Raw genomic sequence first — 27,447 nt, forward strand, 5'->3', positions numbered from 1 at the left:
TTCATGCTATATGCACTTCATCTATTCACACTTAATAACAGTATAACAATAGATATAATTTGTTGAGTGCTTAAAATGTAGCAGGCATTATCCTAATCCCTTTGTAAAAATTAATTTATTTAATCCTTACATTCTAAGCTTACAACTTTCAAGGTTGTTATTATCATTCTTTACCAATGAGGAAGGTGAAGTTTTAGAAATGAAACAGTTGGCTCAAATTAGTGGCAAAGCCAGGAACCAAATTAGTTTTTACTGCAACTTCTGTGCCAATTATTTTGTCTACACATGAGAGTTTTCTATATAGCCTCTTTTTGTTTGAAATTTACTCAGACAATGCCAAATTTACATCATATTTTTTGGCTTAACAAAATGCAAAAAGGCACTGAGCCTATTCTACAGTAGGTACCTTCTGCATATTATTCATTTTTAGTCTTTTAAACAGGTTTTTTTTTTTTAAGCCACAAGTTCTGCCCACACCTACCACCCCTTGCCCCCACCTCATCCCCCTCTGTCCCACCACCATCCACACATAGATCAAAGGACCTGGTCTCTGTTGTGCCACTAACCAGCAGCTGTATAATCTTAACATCGCTGCACTTGGACTAGATGTAGTTAAAATTTTCCCTAACTAAAGATTGAGAGCAGGAAGAGAAGCCAAAGTTCATTCAAATGAAGGAATAATATATTCATTGTGAAAGAACAACAATTAGAAGCTATATCCTGATTTTATCTTTTATAACTTTCACACACACAATATTAGAAAAACTGCTGTATGCTATATGCTATACAATTACCACTTTTCAAAATATAGTCAACATCAAGCATCAGGTTCAAAAGCAAACTTCCAACATGTTTCCACAATCTTGCCATTCCTTTCAGTGGTCAGATAAAGTCAGTCTATGGTACTAGTGACACGAGATTACATTGCAAAATGCTTCAATTTTCAAGTGTCTTACGTTTTTCTTTTTCTTTTCATTGTTAGAAATACGCTTGAAATATTGATATTCTACCTGGCCCAATATGATATATTCTGTACAAGTTAATGAATCTATATTACCTTCCTTCAAAAAGATGATTTAGCATTTTACAGCCACTTTCAGCCACTTCAGGAGAATGTATATGCTTCTGCATTAACTCCAAAACATTCAGGTATATTCCTTTTGATAACAGGATTTTTCTGAAATTAACTGAGATTTTTTAAAGTGTCACTTATGGATATGAAAGCACATTTTCATAATTTTACCATAAGATTTAGAATATAGTCCATCATATACAAAGGAATGGAAAGCATTTACATAGAATATAAGTAATTACGGTTATTTTCACAAAGTAATGCCAAACTCTAGGAAACATAGAGATATGCTTTACAACTGGTATTTCATTTATTTGTGGAAAGTAACTATATTCCAGCAATAATGATTAAGCAATAATTTTCTTCTTTTTTCGTTGTTGTTGCTTTTTGTAACAGCATATCTCGCTGTTGCGGAGGCTGGGGTGCAGCAGCAAGATCATAGCTTACTGCAGCCTTAACTTCCTGGCCTCAAGTGATCCTCCTGTCTCAGCTTCCAAGTTGCAGGAACTACAAGTGTGCCACCATGCCTGGCTAATTTTTGTTAATATTTTGTTGAGAGGGGATCTCACTATGTTGCCCAGCCTGGTCTTGAACTCCTGAGCTCAGGCAATCCTCCTGCCTTGGCCTCCCAAAGTGCTGGGATTACAGACAAGAGCCATCACAACAGGCCAATTTTCCTCTTTGCAATAAACTTCCTTCACTAAACATAAATCTATTGTCTTCAAGTTTCCACATAAACATCAATTGTCTTGAAGCCTCTATAAAAATATCAATTCCAACATTACACACTGTGATTCAACACTTTGAAAGTGGCAGAAAAAGAAACATAAAAAGTTTTAACTTAAGTATTGCTTTTAAAATAAGTAGTCTATCTCAAGAAGATAGGACAACACATGGAAACAAATAGAAATCACATACACATTCTAAAATACTGCCAGAACCTGAAAAACTCGTATCTTTTAAACACATTCAGAGTATCACACGTTAATATACAATAAACAGTTGGTTACTTTGCTCGATCACATCAGAAGTTGTAACAACCTTTCCCAAAGTGGCTAGCTTCTAGCCAAGACAACGCTTTAAAAGACAAAAATGACACTAGATCAGTGGTTCTCAAACTTTAGCGTGCATCAGAATCATCTGGAGAGCTTATTAAAACATGGATTGCTGGGTCTCAACTCCAGGGTTTATGATTCAGAAAGTCTGTATGGGGCCCTTGAATTTACATTGTTTATCAAGTTTCCCCAGCAAATGCTGCTGGTCCAGGAACCACACTTTAAGAATCACTATCCTAGACAGTAACCCCATGTGTGACTTGAAAATTGCAAGCAATAAACCTAGGAGAAGAAATTTCATCATAAAGTCACGTTAGACTTTACAGAACATTTTACATGCTATCGCATCTACCAGCTATCTACATAATACTCTTGATCTCATCCACTCCATTTTAACAGGAAATTAACTGCTTTAAGAGGCAAAAAACAATATGCAACACCCTGCAGGTACTACTCAATAGACACCTTCTTTCCTGGCTGCCTATTCACAACTTCATCTCCTCTGATTTCTAACATATCATATTCTCCTTCCTTGCTTCATTTTTTATTCTTAACTGCCTCAAATATTACATTTTTTAGTTAGTCTTATTATCTTCCCCACTACAGTTTAAATTCCATGAGCCTGGGATTTTTACTTAATGAATGTATCCCAAGTGCCTACAGACACTAGACACTCGGGAGCTCAATGAATATTAGTTAATTAATTGAATGGAAAATGTCACACAAGATGTGTGCAACCTTGGGACCTCCATGGTTCCAAGGACCCAGTTCTTCTGCCTGCCAGTGTAGCCATTTTTCTAAAAAAGCCATGCCCAGCTCTGTACACCCAAAGGTTCTCAAGTGTCTTTCAATGAGAAATTGCCCAAGAAAGGTGATGAATGAGCTACTCAAGTTCTTCATGCTTTATTAAGGCAGAACTCCAAAGACAATACAAAAGGATCTGAGGACATTTTACCTGACAGGTGGTCAGGAACAAAGAAGTAGGGAACTAGAAAGAGCAGAGAACTGAACGAAGACATCAGGGTGGACTCTGAATGTAACCAGTCCTCAGACATCATAATAGGAAGCAGTCGAAATTTCACGAAGTTTTGGTTGTTTAATTTGCATATCAAAGGAGATTTCCAGGTGGTTATGAATGATGTCACCAATGCAATGTTGTCTGTACATAGTAAAAGTCTACCTCCACTCTAAGATGCCTCAACAGAATCCACAAAGTCCACTCCTCATTTTTGGGAGTGAAATCCCTGTCCAGCCCTCTTTAACTGCACAGTAGAATATGAGAGATTCGAGAACAGCGATTTCCTCTCCTTCCCCTTTTACTCGGACTCATTATCCTTGAGAGCAGCCCCTGTCTGTCTGTCAGTGCCCTTGCCACTCCAAGCGTTTTATTAAAGTGCCATCAGAGAGGTGAGATGAAAAAGAAGGAAGAGGAAGAAGAAATGATTGTCCTCTTTATTTAGCTTCAATAATAATACAAAGAAACATGCATGAGGTGGTTGCTTTATTTTTTTTCCACCTTACCCAGGTTCTCTATTAAAAGCTGGTGCTTACACTGGTCTCTGTCTCTGACTTTCAGTGTTTTTCTCTAATTTTCACCCTATAAAAATCTCCTACAAAAGCTGCCAAGTCCCAATGCCTTTATGATGAGTTTTCACCTAAGGATTTCTGGCAGTATTCCTGTTTATGGGGGAAGAAATTTGAGCAGCCTGAACAATAAGCTTAAAACTCACGTCTTTCTGAAGGTATACAAGCCATTTTCTCTTCTTAATTATACAGAGCTGTAAGACTTATAAGAATTATATGTAAAGAAACATTTTTTAAAAAAGTATAGTGTGAAAATTTATAATAGACAATTTTACCAGATTTTAAAATGGTGAATAGCTTTCTGCCCAGTTGCATTTCTATGAAATTTTCCCAAGAAAATAATAGGAACCATGTATAAAGGAAAACAGAGGAGGAAAGTGATCATTGGTATGTATTATGGGTTTCAGAAATATCCCACTAGACACAAACTAAAACTTCATCAATAAGAAATTGGTTCATAAAATAGAATACAGGCATGCACTGAAAAACTACATAGCTTTTAAAAATGATAATTTGGGCTGGGCACAATCGCTCATGCCTGTAATCCCAGCACTTGGGAGGCCAAGGCAGATCGATTGCTTGAGCCCAGGAATTTGAGACCAGCCTGGGCAACATGGCAAAACACCATCTCTGCAAAAAATTAGCCAGGCATGGCAGTGCACACCTGTAGTCCCAGCTACTCAGGAGGCTGAAGTGGGAGGATCACCTGAGTCCAAAAGTTTGAGGTTGTAGTGAGCCATGATCATGCCACTGCACTCCAGTCTAGGTGACAGAGTGAGACCATATCTAAAAACAAAAATTAATTTTAAAAATTAAAAATAAAAAATGATAATGTGAGAATACTCATGTATCAACATAAAGAAAATAAAATTTGGTTATAAAAGAGTATAATATTTCTACAAAATACGTAAAATTTTGTATTTGTCATGTGTGAGTTTACACATAGAAGTCCACAAAAATATACAACAAATGTTTATTTTATTCTTCATCCTTTTACCTATATGTTCATAATCCACATGTCAATATATCTCTACACACAGAGATATCTTTCACAATATATAGCTTTATAAATTATGTAAGTTTCTCACAATATATAGCTTTTATAATTAAAACTACCACAAAAATGTGTTTCCCTTTATTTGAAAATATGGCACACTGCTTACCATTTTGTTCTAAGAGAGTTGACAATGCATTAGCAGATGCCTGGAAAACTTCCTTTGATGAAGAATGCATCAGCATGGAGAGCATCACTTCCCTATGAGCTGGGAAACTTTCAAAAATTCAACGAAAATGTTAGTAGTAATCTTTTAAATAACTATTCTCGCTTACCATCATCAAATATCTCTAACAACAATTAAGAGCATGTAAACAATATTTTATGCCACCTCCCCTTACAAGAGTTAATTATAGTTCATTTTTAAGACTCAAATTAATTAAATACTAAAAAATTAGTATTTTTATGCTTTTTCAAAAACCAATAAGCAGCAGAGAGAAATAAAGAAGCTTAGCAGATATGTAAAGAGATGCTGAGGAAAAACGTAAAGTAAGGAAAAGAAGATAATGGTAAAAAGAAAAGAACAATAAAAACTGTCAAGAAGCAAGACAGGTTTTAAAGATGTACAACATAAATTTATTTTCTTTGTTTTAATAATATATTTATTTTAAAGTTCTCTTACGGATATTGAGAAACAGGTATCCTATGAACTAAAATTTATAAACTGCAACATGAATCTCCCTTACCCTAATCTCCAAAAGCCTTGCTCAACATGAGATTATTAAGATGCCAATTTAGCCTAGTTTTCAAAAGAACTACTGTTTCTTGTCAAAATGAAAATGTTTAATTAAGTAGCATCTGTGTTATTAATTCCCTTCTTATCAGCAATAGATAATTAAACAAATAGACTGTCAAGATTTCAGATGTAAAATACTACTATTTGTTTCCAAAATAAGCCATTCACAATTTAAAACCCAGAGGATATCCATTGCAAATAGCACAAGCATAATCAGTTGCCATAAAACACAAAGGCTCACGGATATGAAACAAACCTGATATGCACAAAACTCCTTGCTACAGTTTGTATCTTTGGGAGAGAGTGCCAGTCTTATGATGTTTGAATGGCACTCCTAGTGAAAGAGTTATCTGGAGATGACAGCTTCAAATAACCCTCTCAAAAGAAGATAGGTCAACTCTGTCACATCAGATGGGAACTCATCATAGGAAGCTCTCTAACCAAATCTAATTCCTGATATTGACAACCTGCTTGCTAGTCACCACAGAAGAAAAGATCACAGATGGCTCTGCAATTTCTATCACCCAAGATGAATTAATATGGCATTTTAAAACGATCAGCCAGGAAACAGAAAGATTCTTTCTCCATGATTTGTGAATTACCAAATGACTCTTGATTCCAAATCTCTCAATAATAACTCTCAAACATGCTACCTTTTCTAACTCCTGGAGGTAATGAGATCAAAATGCTACATACATACTACTATTTGGCAGCAACATCTAAAACTAAAAGGCTATATCAAAAATATTTCTAACAATAAAAGTTATGGTTATTTTGTAGGTATTGATTTAAAATATAACTGAAATTTTCTATCATATAAAATCAAAACTACTGACTGGCCATCTTCATCTCCAATCTTCTCATGTAAACTGTTTTGGTACATAAGGAGATTATTTAGTGCCCAGCATGCAGCCTCCTGGATTAGGGGAGAAAAAAGAAATCTGTCAAAATATAAATGATTAGAAACATAATTTTGAGTAACTCTAATATTTATGAGAGTCCAACCTGCACATGCTTGTTCTTTCTATGCCACGTTAATGCTTTGTAACAGGCTTCCAGCCAAAACAATTTAACTTCTTCCCCCTCATCATCATTCTCTTGATTCTCATTCTTTTCCTCTAAATCTTGATTTAAGAAAATGGTCTCAGCTTGAAAAAAATTAAAAAATAAATAAAAACATTATATATACGATTTACTTAACAGTTTGACCAACTCTAATTCAATATTTTGAAATATTACCAACAGAATGAGGTGTGCTTTAGTAGAAGCCTTGGTCAATTATAAAGATAATTTTTGATATATTACACACCTCATAATACTACCATCCTATACAGATAAATAAGAAAATGAGGAAGAGAGTACCAAAAAAAAAAAAAAAACCTAATAGACTAGAGAAGGATTATTTGAAAAGATTAGTTCATCACAGCACTATTCACAATAGCAAAGACATGGAATCAACCCAAATGCCCATCAATCATAGACTGGATAAAGAAAATGTGGTACATATACACCCTGGAATACTATGCAGCCATAGAAAGCAATGATATCATGTCCTTTGCAGGGACACGGATGGAGCTGGAAACCATTATCCTCAAATAAACTAACACATGAAGAGAAAACCAAACTCTGCATGTTCTCACTTATAAGTGGGAGCTGAACAATGAGAACACATGAACACAGGGAGAGGAACAGTATATACTGGAGCCCATTGGAGGATGCAACTGCGGGAGGGAGAGCATTAGGAAAAATAGCTAATGCATGCTGGGCTTAATACCTAGGTGATGAGTTAATAGGTATAGCAAACCACCAAGGCACACGTTTACCTATGTAAAAAACTTGCACATCCTGCGTGTGTACACCAGAATTTAAAATACAAATTTTTTTTTTTTTTTTTTTTGAGACTGAGTTTCATTCTTGTTGCCCAGGCTGGAGTGCAGTGGCATGATCTCGGCTCACTGCAACCTCTACCCTCTGGTTTCAAGCGGTTCTCCTGCCTCAGCCTCCCGAGTAGCTGGGATTACAGGCGCCTGCCACCATGCCTGGCTAATTTTTATATTTTTAGTAGAGACGAGGTTTCACCATGTTGGCCAGGCTGGTCTCGAACTCCTGACCTTGTGATCTACCCACCTTGGCCTCCCAAAGTGCTGAGATTACAAGCGTGAGCCACCATGCCCAGCCACAAGTAAAAATTCTTTAAAAAAAGATTAGCTGCTTAATGACAAAGCTAAATCAAGAATGATGTAAAGCAAAACTCTACATGGAGATGTGTATACTTGTCACAACTGTTAGTTTCCTTGAAAGTATCCTCTACTAGAAAATGAACTACACAGGACAGAACTTCCATCTGTACATATGATTCTCTTGTTACATTGTTCACACTGGATGTCAAATGCCTCTGGAAGAATCTCCTTTTTAGTGAAGTTACTTACTGAGGAGGGCCAAACAGCTGAGCGCTGAGATCTGTAATGCTGCGTTCTCTGGGTACCGCTGAACAGCTTTCACCACAAATTCATGGACTTCGTTTAATACCAGGATATTAAAAAAATTACCTAAAAGTTAAGTGAACATTAGCTGAATTCTCATCAATGGAAGTTAAATTACCTTTAACATATAACACTATTTACATCAATAATTTTGAATGGTGATGAATATTTAATGGCATTAAAACATTTACTGTAATTAAAATAGCTTAATACGATTGAGTAAAGTTTTGAAATTTTATTTTATGCTGTCATTTATTTATCTTACTTAGACAATGGAAGTGACTGAGCAAAAATAATGATACTAGTTTGGGTTGTATTAACTGCATGTTCTCTGATTCCCTCTCATGTCATGTCTGTTACACATGGCACGGCAATATTCATTGTATAAAATAACTTAATTTTTCTGACTTTTAAAGATGAAACTCTTAAATCTGTCTTTTAGAAGATCCAATATTAAATAGTTTTGTTGAAACCCTCTTCTTTCACTTAAAGGAATAGTGTTCAGAAAATTCATTGGCATGCTTACCATTATTTGATCTTGTCTATGATGACGTCAGAAAAAAAAATAAAAACTAAAATAAATGAGACATTTCACCACCTCTAACCCACCCTGGGGAGAAGTCCCATATCTTTTTATACCCATTCTTCTGAGAATTAATATGACACCCAAGAGTCTAAATCCTTATGATACGATATTCCAGAAATATGTACCTTTATATGATATTCCAGAAATATGTACCTTTTTCCATTTGGCTTATTTGTAACTCACTAACAGTCGCCAAGCTTTTTTCTAAAACAAAGAATTAAAACTCCTATTCATCTATAAGCGTAACTAAGTGATCTCTGAGATACAAAGCCAGAAATGGAAAAGATCCTGTATCATAAAAAACCTAAAGCCCAAATATTCATCAACGGCCTCACAATCAAAAGGCAGTTTAAGCAACTATGGAGTTCCTTTACCAACACCTTCCCATGCTGTTGCCTCTTCCACATTCACTCACCAAGCAAACATTCTCCACAGCCCTTAAAGATCACTAGTGTTCTCAAAAAGATTTTCTTCTACTTTTACCAGCTTGTCTAAACTTGGGTGGTCCCCCCCTATTATACCCACACCACTGCCTACAGCTGTTCTGTCATTGACTCACTGTGTGACTCAGAAAACGGCAGGAAGACTGGACCTATGTTCGGACAACTTGTGTGAAAATACATAGCAAACTGTACAGAGTCCTTAAATGCATTAAGCCCATAATTAGATTACATAATTTGGCAAAACGTTAAATATTTACTTACTTGAGGTTTTAATTTTAACTATGAAGAAAAAGTTAAGCATTTTATTCAGCTACTTTTGAAACAATAACAGTAACAATAAATTCTCTACCCATTAAATGGAACTAATAATCATTCACTAAGAGATAAACAAGAGAAAAAAGCATCTTTACCTGAAGATCAGTTTGATCTCTTTTTATTTTCAAAAAATCTTACAGAATAATACAAAAGTTGCATATGACATGACAGTTGCCATGGTTTATTTAATTTTAACAGTATAAAATCAAGCACCTTTAATGTGCTCTTTTAGACCAATTTGGCAGTCAAGTAGCATTTCCCTAATCACAAAAACAAAATCACTTCTTCCTCTGGCTCATTTCAAGAAATGAAGGCGAACTCACATTTTAATGTAACATGTGCAAGTTGTAACTTGACTGTGTAAAACATGAAACAGAGAATTGTACAGTAGTGTGCTACTCTAACACCTGGATTTAAGAAATCAACTTTGAATTACATTAAAACATTGTCAGATATCAGCCAGTTTGTACAACTACAACCTTCTCACGAAAAATAATGAATAAAGGGTAACCTGATAGAGATAAACTAGTAAATGGCTACCACATTTTAGAAGAAATACTTTGTTTAGGGATGAAGAAATCTGGGTTCTCAGCCTGATTTCACCCCTTAATGCTTACATAATCTTGAATAAAACACAAAGATTGGTGAACCACAGGACCTCATCTGTAAATGTAAAAATAATAACAATATCCCATCTCCCAAGATTGTTGCATGGATCAAAAAACACTGTGTGTGTGTGTGTGTGCGTGTGTGTGTATATATATATACACACATTTATATACACAAATATAAATATATACTGTGTATATATATATATGCACAGTATTTATATTTGTGTATATAATTTATACACATTTATATACAATGTTATTATATTTATATATACAGTACATAAGTAGATTCATACATATCAAATATATAAGTATATATATACACTTTGGAAACTATGAAAGAAATGTGAAAATATTTAAATATGATCATCTTACAGTTTTAGTCATATAACAACATTCAATAAATGCTTATCAAGGAAAGAAATAACAAACTAAAATTGTGCATTTAAAATAGAATTCAACTTACAAAAAATTCATTTTAACTGAAACTAGGAACTTTCCTAATGCTAAAATCAATTTCCAAATTATACAGGGGATATAATCATGATACTAGAAGCGAAAATACGAGTTGCTACAATGGAGATGTGTCAATTAGTTTTTTCAAATGATTAATGATTTTCCCAAAAATTTGTAATGATGAAAAACTAAATGCCTATTATAATAATCCTAATTTTGCACAAAATATTCCTGGTTATCCTTTTGGGAAAATATCATCAGAATCAATTTCCAACAGTTAGCGATCATTCCTTATTAGTCACCAACCACTCCCTTTTACACGCATTGTTGTCCTCACAAAAATATCAAGGAAGTTGCCAAGGTGTGTGTTGAGGGGCACAGGGAGTTCAAAAAGAAGCTGAAACAAGAGCTGTGAGTTGAACGCCAGAGTAGTCTCGAGGGAAAGCGTGAATTCCGGCGCTGCATTCAACAATCCAGTTTCAGACTCTCTGCAAGGTAAGGTAATTCAACCAGAGTCTACCATATTAAGCCTAGATCTTAAGATCCTAAACTGCTCCCAGGTCAGTCCTGGACTCTGACTTCTGGCAAACACCTCTGAAAGAGCATCTTTAATTTAAGTCCTCAGGTTGTTCAAAGATTAAACTCAATCAGAGAGAAACTCACAAGCATACAAGAAAACAAGGCTCTGCGACTGATGGGCAGTCAGCCTAGAAGCAGTTGGCTTAGACTCCCCAGAACTTTGCATATAGTTATCAGATACAAAACACAAAATAGCCATGTATTAATCATTAAAGAAATAGAAGGATTTTTTTTTAAAAAAAGAAAGGGTAAAAAAGAAAAAAACAAGAGGCTGCCAAAACTCACCTGGTATATGCAAAAATAAACAGAGAAGATTTTTTTAGAAGTGTTTTTAAAAATCTAATAAATGACCAAGTTAAATTTATCAGGAAGTGCAAAGTAGCTTAGTATTAGAAAACCTGTAGATGTATTTCTTCATATTAACAAAACGAAAAGAAAAAAAAAAGACTTACTACATTTTAAGTATATTTGATAAAATTAAATATTCACCTGTGGTTTTTTAAAGCCCACATTGTAAAAATAAAAGCAAAGAAGAAATAAAATAAAATTTCTTAAAATTTATTTAAAAAATGTAGAACCTTGTAAGATGCATTATTTTGGATGGGAGAACATTAAAAATATTCTGTTTAAAATCAGGAAAAAGCAAGACAAGGATGTCTACTATCACTGATTCTATTCAACACTGTATTAATAATTCTGGGTCATGTAAAAAGACAAGGAAATGAAATAAAGAATATAAGAAGCAGAAAGGAAGAACTCAGACTCATTATTTACAAATTATATAATTGCTATATAGAAAACTTAAGAGCATTTGGAAACAAATTGTCAGAATTAACAGAAGAGTTTAGAAAGGTAGGTTAGCTCAATATACAAAAAAAATCATTTGCATTTCTTTATGAAAACACAGTTCAAAAATACGATTTAAAAAGAAATACCATTTACAATAATAATAAAAATAAGATATGTAGCAATAACTAAGATGTGCAAGACATGTATAGAAGAAATTATAATGTAAAGATGTCAGTTCTTCTTAAAATGATCACATACTTTGTGCAATTCCAGTCAAAATCTTTTCCAAGGAACTGGACAAGTTAATTCTAAAATATGTATGGAATAGTAAAGGCCCCCCCAAAAAAAGGCAAGCTGTGCCTAAAAAAGAATGTGTAGTGACTTGACCTACTAGCTTTTCAGATATCAGGACTTACAGAACTATTAATTTAAATAGTGTTATATTGATTCAGACAAATCAGATTAATGCAACAGAACAACAAGGACAGAAACATAAATACATATAGTCGGTGTACCACACAACTGGGAAACAGGTGAACCTCTAATAAATTGTGCTATGATGGTAACTAGCTCTCCACACTGCAAAAAAGAGGGGGAATCGGGTTCTTTACAAAAACAAACTGCAACAGTTTAATAAATGAGAAAGATTTGGAATAAAATATACAATATATTTATTATCTCGGGAAAGGAAAGATTTCTTAAACAAGATACATAAAAAGAGTAAATCACAAAGGAACTGATTATTAAACTTAACTATATCACAAAAGCCACCATAAAGATGGTGAAAAGACGTGCTACAAGTCAAGGGAAGGTATTTTAAATACATATAACCTACCATCAAAATATTATTATCCAGAAGCTATGAATCAGTTTTAAAAAGACAGACTATCCTATGAAAAATATTGATAAATGACAGATTGTGTATTTCACAAAGAAGGACTTACCAATGGCAAGTAAATATTTTTTAAAATATTAACCCTTATTTATATTTTCCTAACAACACAGATAGTAGTAGCATAAAACAAGAAAGAACCCAAATGTCCATTGATAGAAAAATGGAAAAATAAATTGTGGTATTTCCAAATAATAGACTACTACTAGCAACCACATGCAAAAATATTTCTGATTCTTATAATCATAGCATTGGTATTTGAAAATTGCAGAAGACAACATATAATATAATTACATTGTGATGAAGCAAAAGCAGGCAAGTGTTAACAATTTTACTTAAAGAAACATGAAAATGTAGTAAATCATATTTATAAAGCAAAAGATTTGTAAACACAAAATTCTGGATAGTGTTAACCTCTATAGAGAAAGCAAGGGCAAGAAACAGCCCAGGGTAGCTTCCCCATTGGGAATATACAATATTTAAGTTGAATGGTGAGTTCTTTGCATTATGCTTTACATTGTATATGTTATGCATATTTCTTGTATATATCAATTCTTACATAATTATATTTTAAATATAGCCTCAACAATAAAAAACTCATCTATAGAACTATCTCTACAAAAATAAGATTAAGATAATACTTCTTTCACATTCTACACATTCCTATTTTTGACACTCCTTTTAAAAGTCCATCTAAGCATAGCAAAACAGTTTGGTAATTTACAGTATTTTCTTTTTTTTTTAATTTTTTTTTTCCGGGACTTTATAATATTTTCATTCAAAGTATGATAATATGCTACTTATCCATCATTATGCAACATATATATATTATATATATGTATATCATACAGATTGTGATGATATATTAACTAAGAAACTCACCTAATGTAAGCCTATGGAGCAAACAGCAACTCACTTCTTGAATTTTTTCACTGATAGGGAATGCTTTCATAGCTTCCACCACAATATTATAACACCTGACATTGCCACTCATAAGGACTTCCACATTATTGCCTGAATTTAAAGAGATCATAATTATCAATAAGGCAACCATTTTCCCCTTTCAAATATGCAAAGACGTCTTATATAGATTGTAAATAGATGGCAGCATAATGACTGCATTTCCAAATTTAAACATCATGTTCTGTTAAGCAGCTGTAAAAAATTCTATGCTGTTCATTGATAACATAATGGGATGTAGGACTCATCTTTAGCATTAAGGAAAATTTACTTCTTTCCTGTTTCTTGGCTTAAAGCCTTAAGATCAAAAAAAAGGAAAAATTCAGAGTACTTTTAGTACTGAAAATGAAATGAAAAGTACTGAAAATGAAAGTCTAGAAATGTAATGTATTGGTCTAAGTTTTCAAAAAATAAATTGGAGGGTCTCTTTCTTAACAAGGCTAACCTCACTGGATAATGACTTTTGCATTTTTTTTTTTCCCCAACCAAAAGAAAGAAAATCAAGAATATGTCACCAGATAGAAGAGTTAAAATCAGTTATGACCTGTTTCCTCCTCCATTCCAGGAGAGCAACCAGTGTACAAGGCAGCAAAATAAAGCTTCCTGAAGGTTCCAAAATAGGTGGAAGAAAAGATGGGAGAAGGAAAAAGGGGAGGCACAATATTAAAATATAAGTCTAAGGGACAAACACAGGTGAAACAGAAAGGAAGCAAAGACTCTACCAGAAAAAGCAATTAATCAATAAAAGGAGTGAAGTGTGAACCTACGTGGAGAAAATATGTCTATTTCTGCATCAAATGTTATCTGTTCTTTTTTTTTTTTTTTTTTAAAGGGCTGTTTGCAAAACATTTTAGTATCTCTTTTGGCACAGCCAAAACTAATCAACTGTTTTCACAAAAAGTGTCTTATAATGCTTAAACATAGAAAAAAAGTTAATAACGTATGGAAATGGTCTGTTAAATGAGTTACCTGCTTTGATTCAGAACAATAGACTTAAAGACTGAAAAGCAAATGTTTTTCAGTTAGAATCAGTGCTTTAAAAACTCTTGATTCTTAATTTTTAGCTGCCACTTTCTTTGACTTTTGCATTATGAATCAACACATTTTTACTGGAGTTATGTCAGATGTGGGTGGAAAACAATGGATTCCAAAAACTGCCAGCCCAAAATAAATAAATAAATGAATAAATACAGCCAAGGAAAAGTATAATGAAAAATATATTCAGTTTGTTGGCAATGATGACTCAGAGAAATGTAAAAGCATGGCCTTTCTCTATTATTGTTCAGCCCCACCCACTTTCTATTGTTTAATTTCCTGTAGATAAGAAAACGTTGTGATTTTATAAACATCACCAAAAAAAGGCATTCTGAAAGGGCATTGGGTTTTTACTCTGCCTACACTGAAGGCTCACACCTTCAGACTGACACACCATATCTGAAACCATAAATGCAATTACATATAGTATACAACATACATATAAAATACATATTGTGTAATAATCCTGTCAGTGATTTTAGAACACTTATTACATGCCAGGTACTACTCTACATTTTTAACTCATTGAATCCTCAAAACTTCACATGTGTGAGCATGAAAATATCACTAGATAAATGCATATGTATATCCTGTAGAAACACACATGAAATACAAAGTGTTAATGGGCATTTACAAAACAAAACAGAATATGAGCCATTATTTTAGCTTATTAGCAATCATTGGTAACATACACATCAAATTAATTTCTTCTGATTAATATTTTTTGGTGAAAAAGGTGGCTAAATTTCAAAGCATCATTAAAATGCTAATCAAGAATCACAATAAAATTCAAACTCCTTCATGCAGCTTTTTAGGCCCTTCATGCTGTCCACTCCATGTCTCTGGCCTCATCCACTGCTTCTTATCAAGCTCTCCCTTGCCTCTGTCAATGAAGACACAAACGGACAGGGTATTTGGGGATGCGCATGCACAGTGGCACACACACATGCACGCATGCACACTCATAACCCCACACTTTACTGAGCTACTTTTGTCTTCTTGAAGGCAGTCTGCTCTCTCTTGCTACAGCATCTTTACACTAACCATTCCCACTGCCTGGGCCACTTTGCCTGCACTCTCACTTCAGCTCACATCTCTGTGCACAGGAAGCTCTACTTATTCAATCTTTGCTAAGAGACATTGCCTCACTTCCTATTTGTTCTCCTAACTCTGGGTACTTCTGCCATCACTTCTGCAATTGTAATCACCTCTGTACTTATCTGTGTCCCCCATTGTACTACAAACTCTGAAAAGGTAAGGAACACATTTGTATTTTCCACTATTGTTTCTCCAGCACCAAGCCCACAGCCAACTTCAGTATAGTGTCAATTAATGTAAATTAATTAAATGGATAAATGAATGAATGGGTTTAGCATCCACAAGTTTCTAAATAATAAAAATATTGTTAAAATATACTCAGAAAGAGATATATTGTGATTTTTCAGATACTAAAAAGAAATCACATATAAATGCTACTTACAAGGAATCGCTAGGGAATGTAAACAATGCAGCACATGAAGTACAATTTCCTCTTCATCTTTAAAATTTGTTAACGCACTTAACAATATCATATAATCTTTGTTCTCAACAAATTCAGTCAGTTGCTCCTCTGAGACTAAAAAATGAAAGACAAAATACTGAGTAAGCCTAAAGATGATATAAAAGTTTAATTATTCAAAAATTACAACATTCATGATAGTTGTGTAAAAAAATGTAATTTCCTTAAATAAAAAATATATTTCTGTGAAAACAGACCTTCCTAAGAATGTTATAATGGGAAAGCAAGCTACGGAGATTAAAATAATTTTGTTTCAGTCTATGTTCGGTACTCAATGTTTTGAAATGTAAAAGTGCTAGTCAGCAAGTCATTCTCAGAAAAACAAAATTATTTACAGTTTCATTTGGGAAATTCTAGAGAAAACTGACAGTGACTAATAAAGATGGCCAACTGGAATTGGACATATTGCAGTATTTAAAAGGGAGGCATTAATGGTAGGCTGCTGAAGGGCAGCTCGGCTAAATGTTTCAGTTCAAGAGTTGTCAACTTGAGCAAATGGCAAGTAATCAGACTTTGAAATACTCTGTCTTAGTGATTTTCCATCAGACAGCAAAAATATAGATCATTAATTTTCACAATTAAAGTCATTTGATCAAGCCAGTAAGTTCCATTTGGAGTCACTGTTATTGGGCAACAACCTCAAAAACATGTATAAAATTCTAGTTTATCTAGCTTGAAAATGGTGCCAGAAATATGTTAGAAAACACGGCACTCTAAGTGATCAACATTAATTTTTTTTTTAATTTTATGCCAGTGTCCCTATAATATAATGCGAAATCAGTTAAGTTTTTCTAACAAGTGAAGAATATCATGGAACTGTCTCAGTTATTAGGTGATCTATCCCATTCTGGGAACTGCGAGAAATTAGACTGGTAAACTGATAACTGACACAGGGCCCCCATAAATCATTCTTATCTAAACCCCTAGCATGGTTGGCTCCCATAATGATACAAAAAGGGCTCTCAAAATAATTGCTAATTGAACTGTACTGTCACAAGCTCTGTGCCCTCAGGCAGGATGCTCACTTCACTGCTGTGACCCATTTCCTCCTCAGGTCAATGGAAAGACTAAACAAGGACTCCAACCAACTCTAAAATTACATGACAATCTCAGTTACCAATCTCAGGGCCAGGCTATGAAATGCATATTAGTCTTTTTCCTGAGAGACACTTTGTAAACCTCCTGGCTCTTTATGCAGAGCCTTTATCAATTTCTAAGATTTCTGGTGATGACTCAACATCATAATCCCGATGTAACCCATGCTTGGCTTCAGTTGTATTTCTTCTTTCATAACACCCACACATCCAGTTTTCAAAGTAAATCTTACGCCTTGTTATGCAACTGAAGAAAGTCTACACCAGTGGCATGATTTATAACCCATGAATGAAATTCACTCCACCAAAACAAGCAATACTGCTGAATTAACACCATTCCTCACCCCTGACAGACAACTCCCCCTTCTTAATAGCAGGATTTTAGAAACCTTCTTCTTATAACTGTGTTCTACTTTTCCCAGTATAAGCCTTTTTTTCTTATATATACTTTAAGGAATTTGACATTTTAAAATACCTCTCTCAAACAGCACATGTAAAGCTTTGCATCCAAGTTTCTGGACTTCATCATTGGCTGGAAATGAGTGCATGGCATCAAAAATTAACATGAAAATATCACTTTCTTCATCCAATATCAGTAAGGTGATTTTACCTATTTTGAAGAGAATAATATGCTCTGAGTAAAGATCTGCTTTAACATTTAATGTGTTAATTTTTACATGAAGACTGTGAATGGTTTGTAGACTCACGATTTTGTTTGTTCATTGACAAACCACTTAACTGCCTTAGATGTTAGACTTATCAAGCTCTAGATCTTTATAAATGAGATAAATTCGCAGTTCACTTTATTACAATTTCGTGAGTCCCAATCAGTACTTCTACCCTAGATAACTTGCCCCAAACACCTGAAATACATGCTTACGCCTCTTAGACAACATCTGAATATTCCAGAGGTACCCCAAACTTGGTCTACTCCTGTTCCCTGTCTTCATCAATGATACCATAATCCAATAGCTACCCATGAGAAACTCCTGAGTCATCTTCTTTTTCCATCGTCCTTTCTCTTCTCATTCTCTATCCAAACAACAAATCAATTCGTTACCAAGTCCTTTAAGTATATCTCCTACACATCTTGAAGATTCTTTCTGAACAAAATGCCTTTTGAACAAGGCACCTTCATTCCTATTGTGTTTTGCATTCTCATCTAGAATGCAAAAACAGTTGCTTAATTGCTCTACAGGCCCCAGTTTCTAACCAACTAGTTTATTGCCTGCATTATATTTCTAAAACACAATTGTGGTCTTGCAAATCCCTTGCTGGAATCTTCTAAGATCGTCTCATACTCCTTAGTATAAAAAAAAAGACCCTTCGGCCGGGCGCGGTGGCTCAAGCCTGTAATCCCAGCACTTTGGGAGGCCGAGACGGGCGGATCACGAGGTCAGGAGATCGAGACCATCCTGGCTAACATGGTGAAACCCCGTCTCTACTAAAAAATACAAAAAAACTAGCCGGGCAAGGTGGCGGGCGCCTGTAGGCCCAGCTACTCGGGAGGCTGAGGCAGGAGAATGGCGTGAACCCGGGAGGCGGAGCTTGCAGTGAGCTGAGATCCGGCCACTGCACTCCAGCCTGGGCGACAGAGCGAGACTCCGTCTCAAAAAAAAAAAAAAAAAAAAAAGACCCTTCACACAACTGACTATAGTACATGTATCTCATCAGTCCCTTATCCTTCTGCAGATTGTCTTCACTCCAAATATGCTAAACTCTGCTCCTCACTAAACATTTTCTTTGTTACCTCTTTGTACTTGGACTAACTGCTTGTCATACTCTTGCCTTTTACTATACCAAACATCTCCTATCATAATCCAAAACATAACACAAACAGCATCTATTCTGTCAATAAAAATAATAATACTGGAATAGGAATGGTAGTACTGCATGAGGCTAACTTTAACATATTCCAGTGTTGAGAGATTTTTCAGATTAATAAACCCTCATCTTCCTGTCCATTGCCAAATGAAGAATGAATACCCCTCAAAAAAAAAAAAAAAAATACCTCCCAAGGATGAGGTTACATTAAATCATGGTTAAGACAGTGCATTCCATAGAATATGGTCATAAAAAGCGGTGGTGAAATGCTGAGTACTTTCTTGTTTTTCCCTCATACTCTCATCTTTCTCTTTCTCCAGCAAGGTCTTCATCTCTTAGCAGGACTGATGGGGACTGACGAGGACATTTCAAACCTTCCCAATCACATGTCCAGCCTCTCTTATGCTATTCTCCCAGGCCTCTGTACCCATACTTCTCTCAACCTAAAAAGCCCTCCCCTACATGGAAGGAAACTCCTCCCAGCCCTACAAGATTAGCTCCCTGTGAGCAGCCTTTCTTCTAAGAACCTTATATAATAGCCAGTGTCCAGCACAGCAATGCCCACAACTGTTGCATCATTTCAAGATTTTTTTGTTTTCAGGTCCGTTATTTTCCAGGCCAAAGTTTTCTCAGGGAAGGAACCTGACATGGAGAATCAGACCCTGTTTCTACCACTTAGTGGCCGAAGCAACTTCTCTGCATTTCAGTGTTTCTCACTTAGAAAACTGAGATAAAATCCCTATCACGAGGGGTGTTTTCAGGTTTAGGTGTTTAAAAGCATGTGAAGCATTTTACTTGTGAAGACTGGCATCTAGCAAATACTCAAGAAGCAATGCTATGTATTTTCAAAATGTAACTATTATGGCACACTCCAGAACATATATTATAGAAAATATATGAAAGATAAATATGGAGAAAGAAGTAATAATGCAAGGGCATTAATGACCACTAACCTAGGGAGAATATGAGATATGGGTCCAGATTTTGGGAGCAAACATCAGGCTACAAACAGAGATTTGGGGATAATATATAAGGTAATGTTTAAAACCAAGGTATTGAATGAGATTTTTTGAGAGGCAAAGTATAGAGAAAAGAGATAAGGAGAAAAGATGGAAACAGAAAGAATTTTGGAAATAACTGATATTTAGATTACATTGTGGCTGTCCCATCACTAGGTCTAAAAAAAGATGCAATTTTAGGACATTTAAATCAAGCTACCCTAATCCTGATCTTTAAAAAAAAAAAAATTAAGTTAATGGCATCAATTGATTTTAAACTGAATCAACACGAAAACCATATACATGTATTACCTGAAGTTAGGAGGAGATCTAAGGTCTTCAGTCCAATCATTGACAAGTTTACACTGGCATTATGAACTGTTAGCATTTTAAGAATCAATCTGGAGTTAAAAACAGAAATCAAGATAAGAATGAAATATCATACTCAGAAATTTGCTTATTTAGATTTTTTTGCTCACCTATTTTTTATTACTCTCATTGTATTTAATTCCCTATAGCGAAGCTCATGTGTTTTTGTTGTCTGTTGTCTGCTTTTAGAGACAGGGTCTTGCTGTGTCACCCAGGCTGGAATGCAATGGTGCAATCACAGCTCACTGAAACCTCAAACTCCTGGGCTCAAGTAAGCAATACTCCTGCCTCAGCCTCCTGAGTTGCTAGGGATACAGGTACACACCACCACACCAGGCTAATTTTTTCATTATTTTTTGGAGAGACAGAGTTCGCTATGTTGCCTAGGCTGGTCTAAACCTCTGGGCTCAAGTGATCCTCCTGTCTCGGCCTCCCAAAGTCTGGGATTACAGGTATGAGCCACCGGGCCTGGCCATGTGTGTTTGTTTCTTTCTACAAACCTGAACCAGGCTTATAAAAAATAACAGGGAATGCTAATTAGCTTGATTGTGGTAATATTTCACAATGTACACATATATCAAATCATCAACTGTATACCTTAAATATAAACAATTTCTAATTGTCAACTCTACTTTAATAAAGTTAAAAAAACAAACAAAAAATCAACAGGGAACTATTATGTGTCTCATTTAACAAGGTAAAAGCGCTACTTATTTTCCAATAAATATTCAAATTCAAAAATTCAGATTCACTATTTTCACCCAACTCCATGTTCAAAATATCATGAAGTCTTATATACATCAAGAGCAAACCTGTTTTTACATGTGATATAAATTTATAAATTATCTTAGACATGTTGATATACTAAAATAGAGATACAATAAAGATGTTAGTTTGTATACATAAATTAAGAATTCATTTCAATATTTAAATTATTAATTGCTACTGTTTTTAAAAGAGAAATTAATAATATATTAAAAAGTGGGCCGGTAGCGCTGGCTCACACGTGTAATCTCAGCACTTTGGGAGGCCAAGGCGGGGGGATCATGAGGTCAATAGATCGAGACCATCCTGGCCAACATGATGAAGCCCTGTCTCTACTAAAAACACAAAAATTAGCTGGGTGTGGTGGTGCACTCCTGTAGTCCCAGCTACTCGGGAGACTGAGGCAGGAGAATCACTTGAACCTGGGAGGCAGAGGTTACAGTAAGCCGAGATCAGGCCACTGCACTCCAGCCTGGCAACAGAGCAAGACTCTGTCTCAAAAAAAAAAAAAAGTGAACTTAACATATCAATAATGTTTAGTTCAAATTCATGAGATTTTAATCCCTATATTATTAATCCCAAAATATAATCTCTAGTCTATTCCTGCACAGCATTGTTTGGCGAATTGTTGGGAAAAGACTGAGCTGACCACATCTAGAGCTTTGTATGTATTCAAGAAACGTTGCATAATCTCCATTTGGCAGTTGGAGGAACTGGATGAAGCCAGTCTTCAATTCTCTGCCAGTCTTCCTCCTAATCACCCTGCCCCTACCTCTCCCTGTACCAATCCCACTATTCCTGACTTTATCACCACGGAAGAAATTTTTCTTCAGCACTGATAAGTCTTTGGAGAGAAAAGGCCTTGAAAAAACAGAAATCTATTTTGCAATCAATTTTTGCTGGGAGTGATCTAATACACTCCACTGGAGAGAGCAGTGTGTCTATCTTCTTCACAACTGCATTGTTTCTGGCCTAGAGGAGGGACTTAAAAAACATTTGATGAATGGAAGATGAATGACTGGATGAACAAAGTGAGAGAATGAGTAAGTGAGTGAGTGTACAAATTTCCTATATAAACATTTATGTAATTTAATTTGAACAGCTAGTTTGAACAGGAATATGACTAGATGAGTTTCCCAAACACTCCCTGAGGTTATAGACTGGCTCATCTTTGGACATCTTGGAAATTCTCAACCAAACCAAGGGACGCTTAAAGTTACAATTGCTAATTACTGGTATATTCTGAGTAATTCCTCATCAAAAGCTGTATACTTTAGAACTGAAACATAGAATTACAAAGATTAGATTGAAGATGAGAACTCCAATTAATTGTAAATATGCTCTTTCCAAACACACCTTTATGTACTGAAAACAAGAAGAGCAACACATTTGTCAAAGAGGGGAAAATGTATAAGCACAGACATGTTCACTTATGGACAAACACATAACTCTAATTTGTCTAAATTTGTAGCACTACTTGATGCTGATCACCAATATAAACACCTAAAAATTTTTCATAAATTAAATTTTCATAAACTGTATACCACTGTAAGCCAAAAATATTCACAACTTCCTTTTCTGTGGTAAAGAAAAGTCACATTAGGTATAAAAAAGATTTAAAGTTAATGACAGAAGGTTTGTTTGTTTGTTTGTTTGTTTTTGAGACAGAGTCTCACTCTGTCACCCAGGCTGGAGAGCAGTGCTGCAATCTCGGCTCACTGCAACCTCCGCCTCCCAGGTTCAAGTGATTCTCCTGCCTCAGCCTCCCGAGTAGCTGAGAAGATATTTTTTAACTGTCAAGAAACAATGTATTTTCCTGGAAACACATTCTTCTTCAGAAAAGGTTTTCTTAATTAATTGTGGCTAAGGAAGTAGTCTCATTTAAGAAGTCATTATGCTGGCCGGGCGCGGTGGCTCAAGCCTGTAATGCCAGCACTTTGGGAGGCCGAGACGGGCGGATCATGAGGTCAGGAGATCGAGACCATCCTGGCTAATACGGTGAAACCCCGTCTCTACTAAAAAATACAAAAAACTAGCCGGGCGACGAGGTGGGCGCCTGTAGTCCCAGCTACTCGGGAGGCTGAGACAGGAGAATGGCGTGAACCCGGGAGGCGGAGCTTGCAGTGAGCTGAGATCCGGCCACTGCACTCCAGCCTGGGCGGCAGAGCAAGACTCCGTCTCAAAAAAAAAAAAAAAAAAAAAAAAAGTCATTATGCTGCAAACTGCAAAAACATAGCTGGTAAAATTGCCATCAAGATTTGGCTGCAGATGTGCTGAAAGGTAATTTCCTCTTTCTTACTCTTTTTGAAAGCCGTAGTTTAAATTTACTGTGTATATATATGAATATATATATAAATGTACTACTTAAAGACAGAACATCAACTTTCAAATTACTACTTACAGAACTAACTTCTCTCAGTTCCCATTTTTTTAAGAACTAGTGGTTTGTATCAGTTCTATTATTAAAGGGCAAAATCTCTTCATGGTTTGAATTCAAAAGTACTCATCGGGCCGGGCGTGGTGGCTCAAGCCTGTAATCCCAGCACTTTGGGAGGCCGAGACGGGCGGATCATGAGGTCAGGAGATCGAGACCATCCTGGCTAACACGGTGAAACCCCGTCTCTACTAAAAATACAAAAACTAGCTGGGCGAGGTGGCGGGCGCCTGTAGTCCCAGCTACTCGGGAGGCTGAGGCAGGAGAATGGCGTAAACCCGGGAGGCGGAGCTTGCAGTGAGCTGAGATCAGGCCACTGCACTCCAGCCCCGGCGACAGAGCGAGACTCCGCCTCAAAAAAAAATAAAAATAAAAATAAAAAAAAAATAAAAATAAAAAAAAAAAGTACTCATCAAAAATCTACAACTTAACCAGTTTTATAATTATATGATTATATTATTAAAATAACTCCTGATATATTACCTTAAATGTTTGCTTTCTAAATCAAACTTCTGAGTTTAAAGCTCTCTATAAATGTAAATCATTGACTCAAGGAAAAATATCTGTATTTCAAAGAATTTCACAAGAGTAGCCTTGGATTGCAAATTCAATGTATCAAGGGAAGGTTTTCATGTGTATAGATAAATACTCAAGGCAGTTTGTTTTTACATATCTATCATACTTACTGGTGAACACCAAGGACTTCCCAATCATTTCCAACATCCTGGGGTCCCATTAAGCTTTGCATTGTACCTGGACAGATCTCTATTAATTTGCACAGAAGTGACCAACCCACCTGAAAACAAGAAAGACATATATTCACATGTTTTAAAGAATGTTAATAGAACATACTGAGTCAAACATGAATCTCTTCAATCTTAGTGGAATATATGCTTATCTCGCTTGTAAATAATTGTTATAAAACAAAATGATACCCTAAAATGTTTACCGAGAAACAAAAGCAAGCCATATCCTTAGGATACACCTTTCTCCAAAAATCAGACCAGAAAGACATACAAAAAATATAACATTTCAGCTGGGCACAGTGGCTCACACCTGTAATCCCAGCACTTTGGGAGGCGGAGGCGGGTGGATCACGAGGTCAGTAGTTCGAGACCAGCATGGCCAAGAGGGTGAAATTCTGTCTCTACTAAAAACACAAAAATTAGCCAGGCATGGTGGTGGGCATCTGTAACCTCAGCTACTTGGGAGGCTGAGGCAGGAGAATCGCTTGAACCCAGGAGGCAGAGGTTGCAGTGAGCCAAGATTGCGCCACTGCATTCTACCCTGGATGACAGAGCAAGACTCCATTTCCAAAAAAAAAAAAATACACACACACACACACACACATATAATTATATATAATTTCTAAATTATGAAGAACATAGACATGCCTATTGTCTAAATAAGGCAAAATAAAATAAACTACAAAAAATAGTTTCAGAGGTTGTACCAAGATTATTATGTGCGGGAATGGCTATACTGGATCCTTAGTACGTTTCTTTTCTTGTTTTTTTTTTTTTTTTGGTTTTGATTTTGTTTTTGAGATAGGGTCTCACTCTGTCACCCAGGCTGGAGTGCAATGGCGCAATCACAGATCACTGCAGCCTAGAACTCATGGCCTCAGGTGATCCACCCACTTCAGCCTCCCAAGTAGCTGGGACTACAGGTATGTGCCACCACACCCAGCTAATTTTTAAAACATTTTTGTGAAGACAGGTGTCTCTCTATATTGCCCAGGCTGGTCTCAAGCTCTTTGGCTCAAGCCTCCTGACATGGCCTCTCAAAGTGCTGAGATTACAGGCGTGAGCCTCCGCACCTGGTCCTTAGTAACTTTTAAGTGATAGCTACCTGACAGAATTTCCTCCACATATTTAAATTTTTAATTATAGGAAAAAATGAAGTGGCTTAAAATGAAGGATTAGGGCAAGTTGAAAATTTTAGTAGCAAAATATAAGTTATCAGAATGGCTGCTCCCCAATTAATGAAGCTAGAATAATAGAGGCAAGAAACGTGGCATTTTTAGCAACTGGCTCTACATCTGATAGGAGAAAAAGAGAAAGGGCTCTATAACATAGACAGGAGGTAGAACTCCTCAATGGCTCCCTCTAGATTTCTCTAGAATGAATTGATAAGGTCTAGAGATACAGACACCCCTAGTAGGCTCTTTCACATTTTGAAATAAAATATGAAATTATGGATGCACTTTAAGTATATCTTCACTCAGTCTGTTTACAAGATGCCAACTTGCCTAAGTTGCTCTTTACCTCTGAAAACAAAATTGAAAGTCCTGATTTCAAACCACAGATTAAAATTAACCTACTCCTCCTACTGTAGACTCCTCTCTAAATGTAAAGGATCTCCAATTCTATTATACTATAGATCTATACTGGACATGGTCAAAAAAAAAAAGAGAAAGAGCATTTATATATATATATATACACATATATATACACACACACACACACACACACCCCACCCGCTAGAGACTTATGGAAAAGTACCTAAGTGTGATGTGTAATAAATACCAATACAATAGAAATACTGAAAGTAAGATTCAGTGTGAGTTGAAATTACTCAGCGAATATAATATGAAGAGGTAGAGCTTGAGCCAGATTGTATAAGAACTGTTGAGTGGTAAGGAGAGTAGGCTGCTACATAATAAGGAAGCCGCTACAGGAAAGAGGCTATTTTGGGATAAGGCTGTATGCATAAGTAAAGTTGAACATCGCAAGGAGTTGAATGACAAGGTGAGAAATCTATATGCATCCAATAAGGAATAATGGCACAAGTTTCTTACCTGTTTACAGGAGTAAACAAGGGCTATTTTAGGAAGATAAAAATGATTACTCAAGATCTCTTTACAATATTACTTTTGGATCTTTTCCAGATTAAACAGAAATTGCTTTATTTCGTCATTACTTCCTTTTACATAATTTCAAATTGCTTTCAAAGGCAGCAATTTCTGACAGCTATTTCTACCTATACTACTTAAGTAGGATATCCTCCTCCACGTAAGCTGAACAGACATTGACAATCCAGCTGTCATAGAAACCAACTATTTTTGTGCTTTCATAAAATACATCAAGACTTTTTTCTGAAGTATTTAAGAAAATAACATTCTGAACAGCTTCTGGTGGTGAAAAAATTCACATAGGATGCCAAACTCATCCCTATACCTACAAAGCTGACTCAAGGAAAGAACCTGTTTTGTTTTGGTTGGTGAAGCAACAGTATAAGTAAGTGCTTTGCAAAAAGATTCAGGCAACTGAGCTCTCCAGTACTACAAGGAACTTCTGTGATTAAACAGAATCTCTGGCAGCAAAGCAGAGTTAACAATTGATCCATTAATCTATTCAATTAAAAGCTTATCTTTCAGAGAGAGAAGGTTCCCATCCTGCACAGTTACAATACAATTAAATTGGTAGTTTTACTTTATTATAATTATTCTAAAAACTCAAGCATGTAATTAAGGCACAACAGGAAAGAGTCTAGGGGTTAAAGAAAAATTTTTAGCCACTTTCATTTATTTTGCTCCCCTTCTTCAAAGGTTGAAACCGTGAGAATAAAGAGATGTAAAATTTAGGAGCACAGTGAAATGATGGGCGGGAAAAGAAAAATATAAAGGCAGCTTAACTACCAATTTTCTAAAGACTGTCATTTATGAAGAAGCATTAATAAAATATGAAATAAACTTCAAAAATAAAACTGACAGCATGTAATATCATGTTAAATGGCATCTAGAAACAAACCTT

General features: G+C 35.5%; 1 protein-coding gene across 3 annotated transcripts in view; it reads right to left on the bottom strand.

Moving 5' to 3' along the window:
- The window catches only part of LRRK2 (leucine rich repeat kinase 2), a 151,873-nt gene that overhangs the window by 119,763 nt on the left and 4,663 nt on the right, over positions 1 to 27,447 (bottom strand). For all 3 annotated transcript variants that reach the window (XR_004059522.1, XM_010366111.2, XM_030938579.1), the window contains exons 3-12: positions 24,379 to 24,488; positions 20,437 to 20,525; positions 17,778 to 17,912; positions 16,131 to 16,265; positions 13,538 to 13,669; positions 7,931 to 8,050; positions 6,507 to 6,649; positions 6,338 to 6,417; positions 4,875 to 4,981; positions 1,058 to 1,187 (exon numbers count right to left, since the gene is read on the bottom strand). Coding sequence is in view for 2 of the 3 variants with exons in the window: in XM_010366111.2 (XP_010364413.2) it covers positions 1,058 to 1,187; positions 4,875 to 4,981; positions 6,338 to 6,417; positions 6,507 to 6,649; positions 7,931 to 8,050; positions 13,538 to 13,669; positions 16,131 to 16,265; positions 17,778 to 17,912; positions 20,437 to 20,525; positions 24,379 to 24,488 (1,181 nt within the window). In the remaining variant the exon portion in view is untranslated. The remainder of the gene's footprint in view (positions 1 to 1,057; positions 1,188 to 4,874; positions 4,982 to 6,337; positions 6,418 to 6,506; positions 6,650 to 7,930; positions 8,051 to 13,537; positions 13,670 to 16,130; positions 16,266 to 17,777; positions 17,913 to 20,436; positions 20,526 to 24,378; positions 24,489 to 27,447) is intronic.

This window comes from Rhinopithecus roxellana, chromosome 10 (genome assembly GCF_007565055.1).
Source record: "Rhinopithecus roxellana isolate Shanxi Qingling chromosome 10, ASM756505v1, whole genome shotgun sequence".
In the NCBI taxonomy this organism is placed as follows: domain Eukaryota; kingdom Metazoa; phylum Chordata; class Mammalia; order Primates; family Cercopithecidae; genus Rhinopithecus; species Rhinopithecus roxellana.